At 46.9% G+C, this 20,392-nt stretch overlaps 1 protein-coding gene across 2 annotated transcripts in view; it reads right to left on the bottom strand.

Moving 5' to 3' along the window:
• Positions 1-20,392, bottom strand: part of CDH10 (cadherin 10) — a 168,126-nt gene that overhangs the window by 79,064 nt on the left and 68,670 nt on the right. For both annotated transcript variants that reach the window (XM_060244296.1, XM_060244297.1), the window contains exon 2: positions 7,941-8,235. In XM_060244296.1, the coding sequence (XP_060100279.1) occupies positions 7,941-8,235 (295 nt within the window). The remainder of the gene's footprint in view (positions 1-7,940; positions 8,236-20,392) is intronic.

Below are 20,392 nucleotides of genomic sequence, written 5' to 3'. Positions count from 1 at the left end.
GTGTACTGGTTGAGTGTGCGGACTCTTATCTGGGAGAACCGGGTTTGATTCCCCACTCCTCCACTTGCACCTGCTAGCATGGCCTTGGGTCAGCCATAGCCCTGGCAGAGGTTGTCCTTGAAAGGGCAGCTGCTGTGAGAGCCCTCCCCAGCTCCACCCACCTCACAGGCTGTCTTTTGTGGGGGAGGACTCTTATCTGGGAGAACCGGGTGTGATTCCCCACTCCTCCACTTGCACCTGCTAGCATGGCCTTGGGTCAGCCATAGCTCTGGCAGAGGTTGTCCTTAAAAGGGCAGCTGCTGTGAGAGCCCTCTCCAGCCCCACCCACCTCATAGGGTGACTGTTGTGGGGGAGGAAGATAAAGGAGATTGTGAGCTGCTCTGAGCCTCCTCGGAGTGGACGGCGGGATATAAATCCAATGTCTTCTCATTCTCCCAGAAAAAAAAAAAAACAGCCCCGGAGTAGAAGGATCAGTTTGGCCTCCTCACCTCCCAGCCACACCCAAACAAGGGAGGTGGATAAGGCTGCCAGGTCTGTGTTTCAAAATACCTGAAGACTTTGGGGGGTGGGGGGTGGATCCAGGAAAGGGAGAGGTTTGGCAGGGGAGGTCTCAGCATGGTGCAATGTCATAGAGTCCACCCTTACGAACCACTTGGGCCACTAAACCCAAATTAAGAAAATCCACCTTTTAAAAGTCAAAATAATAATAATTAAAAAAAAAATCAAGTGGCTAAAATTTAGAAAGAAAGAAGAATTGCAGATTTAGACCCCACCTTTCTCTCTGAATCAGGGACTCAGAGCAGCTGATTATCAGCCACTAATACCCATGTCTTCTCCCCCCACAACAGACACCCTGTGAGGTAGGTGGGGCTGAGAGGGCTCTCACAGCAGCTGCGCTTTCAAGGACAACCTCTACCAGAGCTATGGCTGACCCAAGGCCATTCCATCTCCTTTATCTCCCTCCCCCACAACAGACACCCTGTGAGGTGGGTGGGGCTGAGAGGGCTCTCACAGCAGCTGCCCTTTCAAGGACAACCTCTACCAGAGCTATGGCTGACCCAAGGCCATTCCAGCAGCTGCAAGTGGAGGAGTGGGGGATCAAACATGGTTCTCCCAGATAAGAGTCGGCGCACTTAACCACTACACCCAAGGCAGAATAAAATGTTTAAAGTACATGTTGGAAAAGAACACCGTGTGTGTGTGAGGGGGGGGGGGGAGAGAGAAGAGCAAAGGGTATAGGATGGTCTTTTCAGCCAGCAATTTAGAAGACAGGATAATGAGCAGGGCAGTGGGGATAGTCGGAATTTCTCTTTATAGCCGCTCTTCCTGTTTTAATTGCTACTTTTGCAACTACTATGTTGAATGTGACAGATAACAGTTCTTACCTTTAATCTGGTTAAGGCAGCAGATTTCAGGGATTGTTAAAAAGACAGAAATTGGTCAATTATTTTTAGTTTAGTATTTAACCATTTGATTTCTCCCCCCCCCCCCGTTTTGCTTCAGACATCAAAAACGCTTTTGGCCATCTCACCCCCCCCCCCTCCCCCCAATAGCGAATGGAAATTATTGTCTGGGACCGGAATCCGTAGTAAACATATCTTGCAAAGCTTCTCTTATCAGCCACAAATACCCGTCACATCCTGAGGTGGTCTTTGGTATCATTCTGGGCAAGAAAAAGAGAAGTTATTTTGGACATTTAGAATGGGAAGAAGATGCTATTGAAAGACCCACTTGGAAAAATGAAGGAAGTCTGGAGGGAGGAGGCGGGCTGCATTGAAAGGAATACTTGTGGATCTGACAGTCGGAAAAAGAGGACATTGTGCAGTAATGATGGGAGTGAACGAAAAAGCCCGGGGAGCCAGGGAAGCGGTAGCCACTATAAATAGATTATGTTGGGCTTCTGAAGAGAACGACAAAAGGAACACTGGCTTTCAATGGGTGGCACAGGAACCGTTGCGGACCGCCTGTGAACCCAGAGGGAGGCCGCTCCTTGGCGAAGGTTTCATTGATATCCCTCAGACAGGAGGGCAGAAGAGATTAGAAGGCCGGGAGACCAACTAGGGAGGAAGGATGACAGCAATCAGAGAAGATCAGGGCCCGCGTCATTCCTAGGATGCACCATTGACCCCAGAAGATGCAAGGCAGGAAGAAGTGGACAAAGACATTAGAGGCAAGGCCTCGAAGTAGGTTAGAAGGGAGGAATGGAAGGGGACGTTTGTAAAAGAACAGTGGAGGAGTCAATTCATAAAGAGAGGTAGGTGTATGGGCTAGAAGGCCTTCTCCTGGTCACAGAGAGCCTACAGGAATAGATGAAGGGAAGAAAATTGAGCAAATTTGGAGTCCAGTGGCACCCCACTGCCACCAAAGGGGGAAAAAAAAAAAGATGTTCTCATTCAGAGAACAGAGAAAGAACAGTGGCTTCAGGCTGCAACTCCAGGAGAGAAATGACACAAAAATCATGTGGTGCTGCTATCTGAGGCACTTATATCCTTGACGAGGGAGATCCTCAAACGGGGGCTTAGAATAGAGCCTTCAGATCTTTTAATCCAGTCCCGAGACCGCCAGGATAATCGCTGATTGTGTCATAGATGGTGGATTAATATTTAGGACGTAAGTACTACTTGTTGAGTGTGGAAATGCATCGAGAGCAAGCTAAACAGCTGGTGCCACGAGACATTAATAATGTCATTGGGATGGGTTGGCGTTCCAAATTGACGCTATCATGCTGAGTAGGACTCTTGTTTGATTTTTTTTCTTCAAAACAAAACACCAGCATTTGTTTATTTTGATTATTTTACTCCATTTTCATAGAATCATAGAGTTGGGAGGGACCTCCAGGGTCATCTAGTCCAACCCCCCGCACAAGGCAGGAAACTCACCAACACCTCCCCCTAAATTCACAGGATCTTCATTGCTCCCAGATGGCCATCTAGCCATCTAGCCCACCACCTCCCGAGGAAGCGCTCTAACAGTCAGGAAGTTCTTCCTAATGTTGAGCCAAAAACTCTTTTGATTTAATTTCAACCCATTCTGGGTTTTCTGTGGTCCAATCTTCTGGGGCCACAGAAAACAATTCCACATCATCCTTTAGATAACAGCCCTTCAAGTACTTGAAGATGGTGATCGTATCACCTCTCAGTCGCCTCCTCTCCAGGCTAAACACCCCTGCTCCTTCAACCTTTCCTCATAGGACTTGGTCTCCAGAACAAGTTTTTTCCTTCCCAGTGAAACTCAAAGAAGCTTACGACCTTCTCCTCTCCTCCATTTTTGCCCTCACAATGGGTCCGAGGTTACCCAGTGAGCTTCCATGGCAGTGTGGGGATTTTGAACCAGATTCTAGTCTACTACAGACACCCAGGGCTCTTTTTCTAGCAGGAGCCCCCTCTGCATTTTAGGCCGTGCCCCCTGATGTAGCCAATCCTCCAAGAGCTTAGAGGGCTCTTAGTACAGGGCCTACTGTAAGTTCCAGGAGGATTGGCTATATCAGGGGGTGTGGTCTAATATGCAGAGGAGCTCCTGCTACGCATGTCTTTCGCAACCTGCTGGTTTGCCCAGCACCCTCCTCTGGCATTAGCAATCCATGTTTGTGGCACATCAATCAAACAACAACATGATGGCTGCACAAAAAGCTCTTGGTGAGCTATTTCTATGAAGCGATTCACCAGATGCAGCAGAACCATTATTAGTAAATAACGCTTTCATGAGAGGTTCACAAAATGTTTCTAGTCATTTCTGGGCGATTACCCTCCTCTCTCTAAATCTAAGCCTGATTCAGTGGTGTCAAAAGAGGCAAAGGACTCCCACTATTCATTGTTCTATCCTGTAAATAGTTTTCATCTGATCCTTAGCCAGTTTGGTGTAGTGGTTAAGTGCGCGGACTCTTACCTGGGAGAACCGGGTTTGATTCCCCAACTCCTCCACTTGCAGCTGCTGGCATGGCCTTGGCTCAGCCATAGCTATCTCAGGAGTTGGCCTTGAAAGGGCAGCTGCTGTGAGAGTTCTCTCAGCCCCACCCACCTCACAGGCAATGTCCCCTCTAAGCTGCAGAGTCTTGTGAGCAAAAATTCTACTTCATGAGCTGCTGGCATTAAAGTTATGAGCTACTGCCTAAATTAGTGTTCTCTGGGGTCATCCTTCCTAAGCGAAGATAAAACTGTGTGACCTGGAGGCTAAAAATCTGTGAGCTAGCTCACGCTAACTCAGCTAAGAGGGAACACTGCTACTGGGTGTCTGTTAAGGGAGAAGAAAATGAAGGAGATTGAAAGCTGCTCTGAAACTCTGATTCAGAGAGAAGGGCGGGGTATAAATCTGCAGTTCTCCTCCTTCTCTGATGAGAGGGCTACCCTCTATAATGAGGGACAACTACAGCCTATCTTTCAACAATCAGAGAGCCCTGGAATGCATTTATTCCATATTCCACTTGTCTAGGTAACACAGCAGTAGCTTATTTCTCGATATGTTCTCTGACTGTTGATATATGGTTGTTTCTGTCCATGTTCAATGGTGTTCTCGCCCAACCCCACCCCTTAAATTGTCTGTATTTAGCTGGAAGTGGAGCAGACAAGGGAAAATGTTGAAAACATGGCCTGTTGTTTCCAATTATGATTGCAGTATTGGAACAAATGCAATGTCAACAGCAAGCAGCCTAATGCTAGCATTCATCCTTCATATTCTCATAAAGGAAGATCTGATGAAATGCCTAGTTCCTCTTTCAGGCTTCTCTAGAAACCATGGCATCTTGGATGATAAATCCGGTGTTGTGTCTCAGCCATCGAGTTAAGTTACATTTCAAACTGAAGTAAGGAGGAAAAAGAAGCATAGCTTAATAACCAGATCTGAGAGTTCAGCTCGTAAGAAGTTTAAGGGCCTTGAGGCTAGCCCTTGAGAGATGGAACCATGTTACGATTGTATCAGGAATAGGGTTGCCAAGTCCAATTCAAGAAATATCTGGGGACTTTGGGGGTGGAGCCAGGAGACTTTGGGGGTGGAGCCAGGAGACATTGGGGTGGAGCCAAGATCAAGGCTGTGAAAAGCATCATTGAACTCCAAAGGGAGTTCTGGCCATCACATTTAAAGGGACGGCACACCTTTTCAATGCCTTCCTTCCATAGGAAATAATGAAGGATAGGGGCACCTTCTTTTGGGGCTCATAGCATTGGACCCCCTCGGCCAATCTTTTTTGAAACCTGGGGGGTATTTTGGAGAGTAGCACTAGATGCTATACTGAAAATTTGGTGCCCCTATCCCAAAAAACAGGCCCTCCAGAGCCCCAGATACCTGCAGATCAATTCTCCATTATTTTCTATGGGAATAAATCTCCATAGGGAATAACAGAGTTCCCAGCAGACATTTCCCTCTCCCCCCCCCCCGCTTTCTGATGACCCTGAAGCGAGGGGAGGATCTCCAAACTGGGGGATCCCCTGCCCCCACCTGGGGATTGGCAACCCTAAGCCCATGAGAGAAGATGGAACCATGTTACGATTGTATCAGGAGGGATCCCAATGCAGATAGAGAGCCATTATCAGAGGCCATCACAGTCTAGCTGCCACGACCCCGAGACAGGGCCGGGTTAACAATTTGGCCAAGTAGGCACTGCCCTATGGGCCCCCATGCCTTTAGGGGCCCTGAGCCAGCTTCACTCCTCCCCTCCCATTTCCCTCCAGCTTGCAGCCCTCCCAGCTTGCACGCACAGCCAGCAACTGAGTCACTCTTTGCCCAACTTGCCTGGTGTGACTGATGGCATTGTCTCCAAGTTTGCCTCACTCTACTTCTTCCCATTGGCTTTCTTAAAGGGGCTTTTGAGATGGTGCCTGCAGGCTGCTGTGGGGTGGCCGCTCCGACTCTGAGATAACTTGCGAGAGGGCCCCCTAGATCTTGACTGCCTAGGGGTTTCCACAGGATTTAATCCGGCACTGCCCAGAGACCAGCCATGGGCCCACCACTGGCCAAAACTGTGGACTGGTTATCTTGTGTACTGCAAGACTGCTAGCAAACGACACCACTGTTAAGCATGTCAGGTCTCCCTGGAGCCCCCCTTCGACCCTGGAGCCCCCATTGAACAGGCAGCAAGGGGATAATGGGAGGGCATTGGACATCACACCAACATACAACATGACTTCCAGCACAAACATATAACATCACTTCTAGCACAAAAATGGAAGTGATGTCATCATGTGACATGATGTTCCAGGATTCCCCAAAACTCTGTGGTTACGAGTATAGTGAACATATGAAGAACATATGAAGATGCCTTCTACTGAATCAGACCCTGGGTCCATCAAAGTCAGTATTGTCTTCTCAGACTGGCAGCAGCTCTCCAGGGTCTCAAGCTGAGGTTTTTCACACCTATTTGCCTGGACCCTTTTTTGGAGATGCCAGGGATTGAACCTGGGACCTTCTGCTTCCCAAGCAGATGCTCTACCACTAAGCCACCGTCCCTCCCCAACATCATCATCATCATCATCATCATCATCATCATCATCATCATCATCATCATCATCATCATCATCGTTGTTGTTGTTATTTACATTTGATGAATCACCCTATCCCGGCTAGCGCCAGTCTCAGGGTGATGTACAACGTTCAAAAAAATAAAAAAGGCAAAGGTAGTCCCCTGTGCAAGCACCAGTTTCTGACTCTCGGGTGACGTTGCTTTCACATTTTCACGGCAGACTTTTTTTACGGGGTGGTTTGCCATTGCCTTCCCCAGTCACCTACACTTTCCCCCCAGCAAGCTGGGTACTCATTTGACCGACACATATATATAAAATCAATGGCATCACTTTCAGTAACATCACTTTCAGATTCATGGAAGTGATGGCACATGTTACAGCAATGCCAAATCATTTGTCACCCCCCCCCCCACAAATTATCTTGTTGAAGTGCAATCGCCACTGACATTGTGCGGTGTGTATAAGACATGTGGGTAAAATTCACACAATGACAAGACTGTTGGGGTTGTGCTGAGGTGATCTGTCTGCAACTGATCCGTACACTCGGTTCCAGGTCCAATAAGAGAATCTGCATGCTGTGTCTGCTTCCACCTGCTATGCTGCAGGATTTTAAATCTGGATGCTTTCCTAGGCTGGGACAGGTTGTATTCAGCAGCATTCATCTTCTGAAGAGCCGAGATGGTTTACACTGCACAACTTGGCCTTCTAATCAAGACCGCCAAGAGCATTTTCTGTTTGTTTGTTTTTTTGGTGGGTGTTTGTTTCCCAGCCAATGGCTCTTACACTCAGGAAGTAATTAAGTTCAAACTTGTGCAAGTAGGGGGCAGCCCCATAGCTAAGGGGCATGGGGGAAGGGGGCTGGGGGGCCGCAGGGGGAGGGGACCCCCTGCCGTTCCTCCCGCATGATCTGCTGATTTGTGAGCCCTTTAAATGGCATGGGAGGGGCAGTGGCTGCCCCTGGGCTCCCCTCCTGCACGATTTAAATCACGCGGAAGGGGGAAGGAGATGGGCAGCCCTGGGATGGTGAGGACCCCTCAAAAACCCTGTCAGGGGGCCAGGCCCTGTGGACCCCTGATTAGTTTTGGGCCTGGTAGGGAATAAGTCAGGGCTTTTTTGTAGCAGGAACTCCTTTGCATATTAGGCCACACGCACCCTAATCTGAACGTCCTGCTCTCGGCAGAAGTTAGCACAAAAATTGCCCTGTCTTTCCACAGTTTAACATCTCTGCCCTGACTATACGACAGTGAGAGATCTTTGCACTGAAAAGCAGGACTTTTTTTGTAGCAGGGACTCCTCTGCATGTTAGGCCACACACCCCTGATGTAGCCAATCTTCCTGGAGCTTACAGTAGGTCCTGTAAGAAGAGCCCTGTAAGCTCTTGGAGGATCGGCTACATCAGGGGTGTGTGGCCTAATATGCAAAGGAGTTCTTGCTGCAAGAAAAGCCCTGCTGAAAAGCATTTATTTTGCATTTAAATTTGATACTTACCAACCATTGACATTTCGGGAACACTTGCGGTATACACTTCTTCGGGGAACATGGGCTCGTTGTCGTTGATGTCATGGATTTTGATGACAAACTCAGATTCAGGCTCCACTGGCCGGAGTGTTCTTCTGTTAATAGCTTGGGCACGTAGGGTGTAGTATGCTTTCTCTTCCCTGTCAATCCTTCTCGTGGCATGAATGTCGCCTGTTTTCTCGTCAATAATGAACAGAGTGCCGGCCCCATCTCCTGACAGAATGTACTTGAGGGAACCATCTCCTTTGTCCTGGTCAGAGTGAAGCTGGAGGATTAAAAAAAAAAAGTAGGTGAGGGAAGAAAGAAAGAAGTGTGTAGCTTTTAATAAAAGAGAGCCTATTCTCTACTTGACAGTAAATCGCACGGGGCACGTCAAACGAGCGACATGTTTACAAAGTCAGGTCCCTTTCCATTTTGGTTGATGCCACACAATCTAGTGCGTGTGTTGCATGAAGGTTCTCCTTCCTCAACACCCTTCACACGGAGAATACTCCTACAGGTTTGACTCCCACGGCAGGTTTTGGGGTTGCTTCCCCCCACCACCAACACCTGTTCCATGCGGTGGAACATTTGTGTCACAAAGCTTAAAATATATATATATATATATGTTAATGCTGACCTTTTCCTTTCTTGGAAAAGAACCCATTACACATTCACAACCTGCTATGTTCGTTGTAAATTCTCTACGCAGATAAAGGACCTGGCAGGAAACATGATAATTAAGGGAAGAAGCAGAGATGGTACTAGTGTTGCACTCTCTCTCTCCTTTTTTTCCTTCTTAACTCTTAGCATTTGTTTCAAAAGAGTAAATGACGAATATACATAAAGTAGGGAGGGAACACTGGAGTTCTGTAGCCACAAACTTAAAGTTACTAGACCAGGGGTGTCAAACACACAGCCCAGGGGCCGAATCAGGCCCCTGGAGGGCTGCTATCAGACCCCTGAGCAACTGGCTGTTGTCTTCTTCCTTCTCCCGCTCTCTTGCTTGCTTCTGCATCTCATCTTGCTTTACAAGGCTTGCTCAATTGCATAGGAGCTACCGAGAAAAAAACTCAATTTTCTCCAATGGTTGAGGCTCCTCCCCCTCCTGGTCGCTTGGAGAGGGAGGGAGGGAAAGAGCCAGAGCTTCCTTTGCCCAGTTCCTGGATCCCATGGAAGAAATACAAAGAAAACACCTTTAAGACCAATAAGTGCTAATGTTTTAAGCATGTTTTATTTTAAGGATTTTTTTTTAAAAAAACACCCTTATTTATGTTTGTCTGTGTCCTTTAAAAAGTTTATATCTCTGCTACCTAATCTTAAATAAGTATGCACATGGCCTTGCCCGATGTGGCCCGACCCGGCCTGACAAGGACTCATTTATGTCATATTTGGCCCTCATAAGTGAGTTTGACACCCCTGACTGCTTTTTTGAAAAAGAAAATTAAGATGGAGCCGGCATTTATTAATAGTTGACACCTACCTGGTGGTCTGGAATCAAATTAAAGATCAGAGGTCGGCAGGGATGCCAGCCTCCAAGTGGGAGCTGGGGAATCCCTCAGGATCAATGCTCATGTTCAGGCTACAGAGATTAGTTCCCTTAAAGAAAATAGATGCTTTGAAGGGTGGATTCTATGGCACTGTACCCCATCGAGGTCCCTATTCTCCCCCCAGGCTCTCCTCCCCAATCTTCAGGAGTTCCCTAACCTGGGTCTGGCAACCCTATCCACCACATCCCCCTATCGAGTCCCCGGCAGTTCACCTATCAACACTAGGCATCGGTTAAAAATGTCTTTATTGAAATACTGAGTTCCACAGGGCAAGATGGCTCATGCGAAAACTGATAATGGTGGTTGTGAGGAACTAGTCAGGGTCAGCTTGGGATGGTAACCACTATAATTTTTTTTACCCCCAGTCACCTTCCCTCAGTCCCTCAGACACACATACAGAAATCCTGTCAGAACTAAAGTAAACTAGGCACTAGACAGTTTTCAAAACCACAAGAATATTTATTGTTTCACAAAAGGTCAGGGAGAGGAGTAAAATAATATTAATTAGTTGATCAATAACAAATCAGTTGGCAGCAGGTGGTTATTAAAATAATCAATCTCTAAACCACGGAAATTTATCAGACTGAGATGATATCAAAACGATAAACAGGCAAGCTTTTGAATATATAAGAAAACCTTGGACAGGCAGGTAGTGCCTCCTTGGCACTAGGGACACTAGTAGAGACGGAATAGCCCTAAGCTTGGACTTCATAAATCATAAAAATAATAAAGATGCACACACTCTTTACCAAACACACTAAGGACTTCTGTCTTGTGCCAGATCAATATTCCCTCAGACTCACACACCAGCATTCAGGATTCACACCTGAGTGCTGTTTCCAGCCCCTCACTTCTGTGTCTCTCAGACCCAGCTAGATTCCTAGTCTGAATCTTGGGATTCCCTTCTGGTCACCAGAATCCAGTCCTCCTTTCTGAGTGTTCTCAGTTTACTAGGCGTGTGCCCTGTTTTGCTGACAGATCCTCTGAGAGAGCTCCTCCTCACAGAAGGTTTTGGCCTCCTTCTGACTACAAACTCTTTCACAGACAGAAGCTTATTTCATTTCTGTCTCCTCAAGGAACTCAGCCCCACTGGCTGTTCTCAGATCCTTCCAGTTGCTTCACAACAACTGTTCTGCTTAAGTACTCAGTCTTCGCTCCCAACTGTTAGTACTCAAGCTTCAACCCCAAGTGAACAGAATTTAAAACCCTGAGGCATTTCACATCCCTCCAAGCATCTCTCGATTCACTACATTTTCATTACCATAGCTGCAGCCCAGCCAATCATTGCATGACTGTTCCCAGCTTCCAGGCTAACTTGCCTGAGTCCATCACAGCGAGCATTTGCCCTGTGCTTATACTCCTCTTGCAGTCCATTACATATTTGAATAAAGCATTCAAGAATAATCGTTATGCTGTTTTATTGTTATGTTGATTTTATTGTGATTTTATTATTCATGTTGTGCTCCGCTCTGGGCCCTGTGGGAGTGGGTGGAATATAAATAAACAAATAATAATAATAATGCGGCACTAAGCAAGCTGTCCCTCCCACCAAAGTTCAGTTCCCCAGGCCCCATCGCCGCTGCATACATAATCACCAGTAGACAGACTATTGACCTTGACTGTCTCTGAGACTAGGCGGAAGTAGGCTTAAGTTAGTTACAAAAAGAGATAACAACACAGAACAAGCCAAGGGAATTATAGGTCAGAGAAGCAGATAAAAAAATCATGGCAAGGGACACCACCACCACCAGTGACCTGGAAGGACTTGGCAACCCCAGAGTTACGCAATTGCCAACATGTGTCAAACAACACTAGAGCATCTTGCTCAGTACACAGGGCTGCAACAAAGACCAAAGTGAAATGTTGAGACAGGCAGAATCAGTGGGCCTCAGTTAACTCCCAGTGTCTCGGTTCAAATGCTGTCTCATCCCTCCCCCCGCCCCCACTTTTGTTGCTGGTACACTGACATCTTCATGTAGAAATATTGCAGGATTTATTTGGACTCCTACCAAAAAAGCTGCCTATTGCTAGGAAAGGTAAAGGTAGTCACCTTGTCAAGCAAGCGGATCTCAAAGTAACCAGTCCTTGAGTTGAAACAAAGTATGGTTTATTGATAATCCATTTGCTTCTATTGAGCCAAGTATTGGAACTGATACAGAAGAAGAAGATGAAGATATTGGATTTATATCCCGCCCTCCACTCCGAAGAGTCTCAGAGCGGCTCACAATCTTCTTTACCTTCCTCCCCCACAACAGACACCCTGTGAGGTGGGTGGGGCTGAGAGGGCTCTCACAGCAGCTGCCCTTTCAAGGACAACCTCTGCCAGAGCTATGGCTGACACAAGGCCATTCCAGCAGCTGCAAGTGGAGGAGTGGGGAATCAAACCCGGTTCTTCCAGATAAGAGTCTGCACACTTCACCACTATACCAAACTGGCTCCACAGAGTAGCAGTGGAATGCATACTTAAACATGGCACATCAAAGGTTCTATAAACAAAGCTACAATTGCTAAACAGTCCTGTATTCACATGTGAAAATTCACACAGCCCTTTTCTTTATCTCCCTGCGGTTATTCTTCCTGGACCCAGGCTTGGCCTGGGAACATGTCCCTGGAGGCGTTATCTTCAAAGAATAAATTCCTGCATTTGTTAGTAAAATCGAAAGGGACGCGAGGAGGTGCCAGCTAGTGTTCTACTTTGATGTGCCTTAGCTTAGTTCAGGTTAGTAACACTTTAAAGCATAGCAGTTACATTCAAATAAACATGGACAGTTATATAAAAATAAAGCATTGCTTGACACCCCTGTGCAAGCACTAGGTGTTTCGACTCTGAGGTGACATTGCTTTCACGTTTTCATGGCAGACTTTTTACGGGGTGGTTTGCCATTGCCTTCCCCAGTCCTCTACACTTTCCCCTCAGCAAGCTGGGGACTCATTTGTCCCACCTCGGAAGGATGGAAGGCTGAGTCAACCTTGAGCCGGCTACCTGAACCCAGCTTCCACCGGGATCAAACTCAGGTCGTGAGCAGGGAGCTCACACTGCAGTACTGCAGCTTTAACACTCTGTGCCACGTAGCTCTTTGCCTATTGCTACTACAGTAGAAAAAAAGCAAGACTTCAGTGGCACCTTAAAGAAGAAGAAGACTGCAGATTTATATCCCTCCCTTATCTCTGAATCAGAGCCTCAGAGCGGCTTACAATCTCCTATATCTTCTCCCACAACAGACACCCTGTGAGGTGGGTGGGGCTGGAGGGGGCTCTCACAGCAGCTGCCCTTTTAAGGACAGAGTCTCAGAGTGGCCTACAATCTCCTTTACCTTCCTCCCTCACAACAGACACCCTGTGAGGTGGGTGGGGCTGGAGAGGGCTCTCACAGCAGCTGCCCTTTCAAGGACAAATCCTACCAGAGCTATGGCTGACCCAAGGCCATCCCAACAGCTGCAAGTGGAGGAGTGGGGAATCAAACCCGGTTCTCCCAGATAAAAGTCCACACACTTAACCACTACACCAAACTGGCTGGCATACCCTGACGCCAAATTTGTTAGTCTTGATGGTACTCTTGGACTCTTGCTCTTTCCTACTGCTACAGACGCAGTATAACGGCGATCCATCTTGACTTATCCCTGCTACAGATGGCATTATCACTAATTTGCCAGCTCCATCTACTGAAGAGAGGACAAAGCTAGCAAATGGTGGGAGACTTATCTATGGGGATGGGAGCCAGAAACAGATGTCAGCGCATCAATGGCAGCACTTCAGCATCTGACCAGAACTCTGTAGCCTAACCATACAGTTTGGGGCAAATGCAATGATTTCACTTCCAGGTTCCCCCCATTTCTCCCTGCAGTCCCCCCTCCCTAGCTGAGTGGCGGTGAGTAGAGCCAGCAAGGACATGGGTAGCCTCCCTAACTGAAAAGCTGAAGCTAGGTGGCAAGCAGTTTCAACAAGAGTGGTGAGAGGACCACTGCTCAGAAGCAGAGGATGTGGCTTGCATGGAGAAAGATCTAGGTGCATTCTCTTATATGGCAGGTTATCGGGCTGAAGTATTTAACCTGTAATAGCAAATCATGTGGTGCTGGCGAAGAATCTTGAGAGCCCCTTGGACTGCAAGAAGATCCAGTCAGTCCTAAGGGAAATCAACCCAGACTGTTCCCTGGAAGGTCAGATGCTGAAGCTGAAGCTCAAAGACTTTGGCCACCCAATGAGAAGGGAGCACTCCCTGGAGAAGATCCTGATGCTGGGAAAGACAGAAGGCAAAAGAAGAAGGGGACGGCAAAAGATGAGATGGCTGGACAGCGTTACTGATGTAACAAACACGAATTTGAGCAGACTTCGGAGGATGGTGGAAGACAGGAGGGCCTGGCGTGACTTTGTCCATGGGGTCGCAAAGAGTCGGACTTGAGTGTTCAACTGAACAACAACAACAAAGTAAATCATAATAACTTCTAGGTGGCCCAGTTATCTCTGAATCAGGCCTATTATGCATGGGTGTTTTCCCTCACTTTCACCGTGCATGTCCGTCAAGTGGTGTTTTTTTTCTCCAATCAACCTGAATGTCTTCTCTTATCTTCTACTTTCTCTGCTATCTGGTTTCCTATTTTAGAATATCTCATTTCACAAGAATCTATTCCTAATATAATTAATGGTCTTTCTTTCTGGTAGAATTTTATCTCATCTCTGCTGTTAGCGCTTACAATATGGCTTTCTTTAATAAGTTAATAAGTTCAAATATATGATATATGTACATTTTCATATGAAGGTTAAAACTGTATAATCAATCTTAATGAGTAAACTATTTAGCTTATTATGTTATGTTTGGTGCATGATTGTACTGCATAATATGTATGACCTTTGTATCAGATTATTTAAAAGCAATCAATATATATTTGAAAGGAAAAGAAAGTCAAGATTAAAGACTTACTGCTCTGAAAATCTGCAGTAAGATGTGCGTGCGTAATGGGCCATAGACATGTATCCTTGAACATATGAAGCTGCCTTATACTGAATCAGACCCTTGGTCCATCAAAGACAGTATTGTCTTCTCAGACTGGCAGCGGCTCTCCAGGGTCTCAAAATGAGGTTTTTCACACCTATTTGCCTGGATCCTTTTTTGGAGATGCCAGGGATTGAACCTGGGACCTTCTGCTTCCCAAGCAAATGCTCTACCACTGAGCCACCGTCCCCCCATCCTTCAGAAATACCCCTGAAATGCTGCATTCTTTCTTGTTGCAGCATTTTCCACCTCCATCTACTGGAAGTTTTGAAGATTCATGCATGTTTTCCCCATACTGTCTTTCTCATTTCCACGTGCACATCACCGCTTTTTCTTCCAAATTTTGCATTCTCTTGTATTCTGAAAGTTTCTGGAAAGGTATTAGGACTTTCACTGACATTATCACTTAGCACAACCACTGTCTATTTTCTGCTAGGGCTGCCAAGCCCCTGGTCCATATGGCCGGCGGGGGGGAACCTCCCATGACATCGCTGGTGCGATGTTGTCACCCGGAAGTGACATCACCACAGTGGCGGCACATGGCAGCGGCACACAGCGGCCTCTCTAGGCATTTCCGGGAAAACTCTATGTTTTTCCCAGATGCTCTAGCCATTTGGGAGGGAAAACTCTATCGTATAAAAGGTACCATAGAGTTTTTTCCTCCCACATGGCTAGAGCATCCGGGAAAACCATAGAGTTTTCCTGGAAACGTCTAGAGCAGTTGCGTGCAGCATCACCAGCGCAATGACGTCAGTTCTGGGTACGAAAGTGAAATGGAACTACCTCATATCTCTTTCTCATGGAAGACCAGATTGCTCCCCTGAAACGCTGCATTCTTTTCTGTTGCAGCATTTTCCACCTCCATCAACTGGAAGTTTTGTAGATTCATGCGTGTTTCCCCCATACTATCTTTCTCATTCCCACGCGCCCATTGCCACTCTTTCTTCCAAATTTTGCATTCTTTTGTCTTATGGAAGTCTCTGGAAATGTATTAGAACTCTCCAGGGGTTGTTTTGTAGAAAAATAGGAGATGGAGCTCATTAGCATAACTCATTAGCATATGTTGCCCCCACCAGCAGCCAAAAGCAACCTGATGCAAGAAAGGAGAGCCACAGGCGGCCTGCTTGGGCTGGCTAGAGATCTAGGCAGCCCAAGCAGGCCTCGCTTGCCTGGGGCTCTCCTGGGCCACTACCCTGTCAAAAGGCCAGCAAGCCACCCACCATCCAAAATCACATAAGAAGTGGAGAAAGGGTGGTGTGGGCTTCTCCAGGGTTAATGAGGGCTTCTGGGGGTGTGGCAAAGCCCTTTGTGGCTGGCTGGCTGCCCACTCTCCTGATCCAGGGATTGTTATGCAGCTGCACTTACCATTCAATGGACAAGGTAGGTGGGTGGGGAGGAAGAGGGGGAACCATCAGAAAGGTTCAGGAACTGTGCTCCTGTGAGCTCCTGCTGAATCTGAGGCCTGGAACTCTCATATTATCCCTCAACACAACCACTGTCTGTTTACTGCTACTAAACTAGGGTTGACAAGTCTTTCCTGGCAAGGGACTTATCCTCTGGGGAAGTCACCATAGCAGCAATGCACTGTTAGCGGTGAAACAACAGCATCCCTTCTCGTGCACCCAGAAGTGATGTCAATAATTGCCTGGGGGTGCTGGAACTTGGGCAAAAATCTATGGTTAAATGTTCCCGTCCATTCCCTGCCAATTTCCCCCACTTGCCAGTTGACTGGTGGTGGGGAAGTGCCCCTGGTGGTAGAAGATCGCCCACCACCAACAGGGGCTTGGTAAACCTGTATTAGACCCAGGGGTGGAATTCTAGCAGGAGCTCCTTTGAATATCAGGTGACACACGCCTGATGTAGCCAATCCTTCAAGAGCTTACAATGCTCTTTTTTGTAAGCTCTTGGAAGATTAGCTGCATCAGGGGTGTGCCACCTAATATGCAAAGGAGCTCCTGCTAGAATTCCACCCCTGATTAGACACATGGTAAGGTCTAACAAATTGCCTGCCCTGGATAGCCCAAACCCAAGCAAGCCTAATCTAGTCAGATTTCGGAAGTTCGGCAGTATCAGCCCTGCTAAGTATATGGATGGAAGACCACCAAGGAAGCCCAGGTAATGACAAACCACATCTGTTCATCTCTTGCCTTGAAAACACTATAGAGTAGCCATCAGTCATCTACAACTTGACAATACTTTACACCACCAGAGTCTAACAACAGTGATTCCCATCATGGTGCTAACACATTTCCTGGTGCCCTTTTGTTTTCCCTCCAAATTCCTTTTCCTCAAAGGAGAGTGCCAATCTGGTTTTCTTCCTCCCAACAGGGATCTGCAGGGAGTGCCCGTTCAGAAATGGTTCTCTTCACCGTAGGAGGATGCCTGTTGGAGTCTCTCAACATTTTGTAATTGTCCCATGGCATCCATTTTGGGATTGGTCCCAGCTCCCACGGCAGCCATTTTATGGCAGCACCCGCTAGTCCATCTCAAAATTGCAAAAGGGCCCAGAAGATCATAGTGGTTGGGATGGCAGGCCTAACAATCTCATTTCTTCCAGAATCCAGTGGCTTTGTGAGAAAGGAGGTACTGTTTTAGTGAGAAGCTATCTTTTAAGTGTGCAAACTCTTATCTGGGAGAACCGGGTTTGATTTCCCACTCCTCCACTCGCTTTCTCCACTTGATTTCCCACTTCCTCTTCTGCTTAGAACAGGGGTAGGGAACGTTGGCTCTCCAGATTTTTTTTTTACTACAACTCCCATAAGCCCCAGCCATTAGCCATGCTGGCTGGTGCTGATGGGAGTTGTAGGCAAAAAAACATCTGGAGAGCCAACGTTCCCTACCCCTGGCTTAGAAGATTCAGTAGGGCCTCTCAGTAGAGAATCTCAGTAGAGATTCAGTAGAGAACTAGTTTGGTGTAGTGGTTAAGAAGAAGAAGATATTGGATTTATATCCCGCCCTCCACTCCGAAGAGTCTCAGAGCGGCTCACAATCTCCTTTACCTTCCTCCCCCACAACAGACACCCTGTGAGGTGGGTGGGGCTGGAGCTGCCCTTTGAAGGACAACCTCTGCCAGGGCTATGGCTGACCCAAGGCCATTCCAGCAGGTGCAAGTGGAGGAGTGGGGAATCAAACCCGGTTCTCCCAGATAAGAGTCGGCACACTTAACCACTACACCAAACTGGCTCTCTTATCTGGGAGAACTGGGTTTGATTCCCCACTCCTCCACTTGCAGCTGCTGAATGGTCTTGGGTTAGCCAAAGCTCTTGCAGGAGTTGTCCTTGAAAGGGCAGCTGCTGTGAGTGCTCTCTCAGCCCCACCCACCTCACAGAGTGTCTGTTGTGGGGGAAGGAGATAAAGGAGATGATAAGCCACTCTGAGACTCTGATTCATGGAGAAGGGCGGGGTATAAAACTGCAGTCTTCTTTATATAACACATTTTAAATATTGATGTTTTGCAATCTTTAAGAATATTTTTTTTTTTTTGTAACCAGCACCTTGAGTCTCAATGAGACAGATTCAGCATCAGATCATACAACGTTATACTACTATCACTGATTTGGGGAAAGGTGTGTCTAGAAGAACAGAACCTTAATTTTACGTTCATCAAAATAATCAGTGGAAACAATCTAAGCTCCCTCCTCCCCGGTACAAATAAACAGCCAATAAGCAGCCATACGGTTCTGTTCCTAATGGCTACATTTGCATGCAGATTTTATTATACTTAAATGTTAACGGCAGCCACAACTTTTTTTCTGCGTAAGCAGTCTGTTCAGCATTTGCATACCATAAAATGCATCCTGGTTAATGTACGCCAGCCGCATCGAGGGAATGTATCAGAAGTCCCCGTAATAAAGTTTTAAACGATCCAAGAAATCATAGCCAACACAATAATAATAATAATAATAAAATTAACAGATTTTACATTTCTCAGAGGGTTTTCTTCGTGACTTTAATTAAGGACGGAGATGGAATGGTAAGACTTCTACCAGCCGTTTTTTTTTTTTTTTAAATAATGCTTTTAATCATACCAGTCAATTGAGAGATCAATCATTATCCACTCTGAATTCTTCTTTAAAGAAAAAAAAAAGTATGACATAAATCAGGGGTGGCCAGCGGTAGCTCTCCAGATGTTTTTTTGCCTACAATTCCCATCAGTCCCATTCATTGGCCATGCTGGCTGGGGCTGATGGGAGTTGTAGGCAAAAAACATCTGGAGAGCTACCGTTGGCCACCCCTGACATAAATGCAAAGGTTATATTAATAAGCTAGGTTTTCTCAAGCACAATTGCTGCTTCTGCTCTGATACTATCATGTACTACGATCTCAGCAGAAAACCATTTGTTCGTTTGTTTGTTTGTTTGTATGTTGACTTCATTTGTCCCCAGTGAAGGAGCTGGGGATGCTTAGCCTGGAGAGGAGGTGGCTGAGAGGTGAGATGATCACCATCAAGTACTTGAAGGGCTGTCATCTAGAGGATGGTGTGGGGTTGTTTTCTGTGGCCTCAGAAGGTAAGACCAGAACCAATGAGTTGAAATTGAATCAAAAAAGTTTCCGGCTCAACATTAGGAAGAACTTCCTGATTGTTAAAGCAGTTCCTCAATACATGTGAACATATGAAGCTGCCTTATACTGAATCAGACCCCTCAGTCCATCAAAGTCAGTCTTGTCTACTCAGACTGGCAGCGGCTCTCCAGGGTCTCAAGCTGAGGTTTTTCATGCCTATTTGCCCGGACCCTTTTTAGTTAGAGATGCCAGGGATTGAACCTGGGACCTTCTGCTTACCAAGCAGATGCTCTATCACTGAGCCATCATCCCTCCGCTTCAGAACAGTAAAACAGGCTTCCTCGGGAGGTGGTGGGCTCTCCTTCCTTGGAGGTTTTCCAACAGAGGCTAGATGGCCATCTGACAGCAATGAAGATCCTGTGAATTGAGGGGGTGGTATTTGTGAGTTTCCTGCATTGTGCAGGGGGTAGGACTAGATGACCCTGGAGGTCACTCTCAACTCTATGATTCTAAGGAAAGGTGAGATAAAAAGTCAATAGTTTTCAGGTGGGATTACAGGACATGTGAGTATCAGAGCCAGTTGCCAATCCCCAGGTGGAGGCAGGGGATCCTCAGGTTTGGAGGTCCACCCCCTGCTTCAGGGTCATCAGAAATTGTGTGTGGGGGGGAAATGTAGGCTGGGAACTCCATTATTCCCAATGGAGACCAATTCCCATAAGGTATAACAGAGAACTGATCTGTGACTATCTGGGGCTCTGAGGGGGCTGTGTTTTGAGGTAGAGGCACCAAGTTTGCAGGTTAGCACCCAGTGCCCCCCCTCCAAATACCCTCCATGTTTCAAAAAGATTGAACCAGGGGGTTCAATTCTATGAGCCCCAAAATAAGGTGCCCCTATCCTTCATTATTTCCAGCGGAGGGTAGACATTTAAAAGGTGTGCCGTGCCTTTAAAGTGACGGCCAGTATTCCCTCTGGAGTTCAGTTATGCTTGTCACAACCTTGCTCCTGGTTCCAGCCCCAATGTCTCCTGGCTCCACCCCCAATGTCTCCTGGCTCTACCTCCAAAATCCCCAGATATTTCTCAAATGGAACCTGGCAACCCTAGGTGTGGTGGTGAAGTGTTGGACAAATGTCTGGCAGACCTGCGTTCAAATCCTCTCTAGTGCCATGGAAGCCCATTGTGTGACCTTGGGCCAGTCATACTCTCAGTCTGAACTACCCCACAGGGTTGCCATGTGAGGATAAAATGAAGGTGGAATATCAGCCTAGTATCAGGGTGACCTAAGCTCAAACTTCTACTCAATCATGAAAGATCAATGGGTAAGCTTAAGACCATAAGAAGAGCTTTGCTGGAAGGAACAAGTGGTCCATCTAGTCCAGCGTCCTGCCTCCCAAAGTGGAC

Source organism: Heteronotia binoei, chromosome 7 (assembly GCF_032191835.1).
Source record: "Heteronotia binoei isolate CCM8104 ecotype False Entrance Well chromosome 7, APGP_CSIRO_Hbin_v1, whole genome shotgun sequence".
NCBI lineage: Eukaryota > Metazoa > Chordata > Lepidosauria > Squamata > Gekkonidae > Heteronotia > Heteronotia binoei.
The sequence above is the reverse complement of the archived record's forward strand: the minus strand, read 5'-3'. Positions and strand labels throughout refer to the sequence as shown.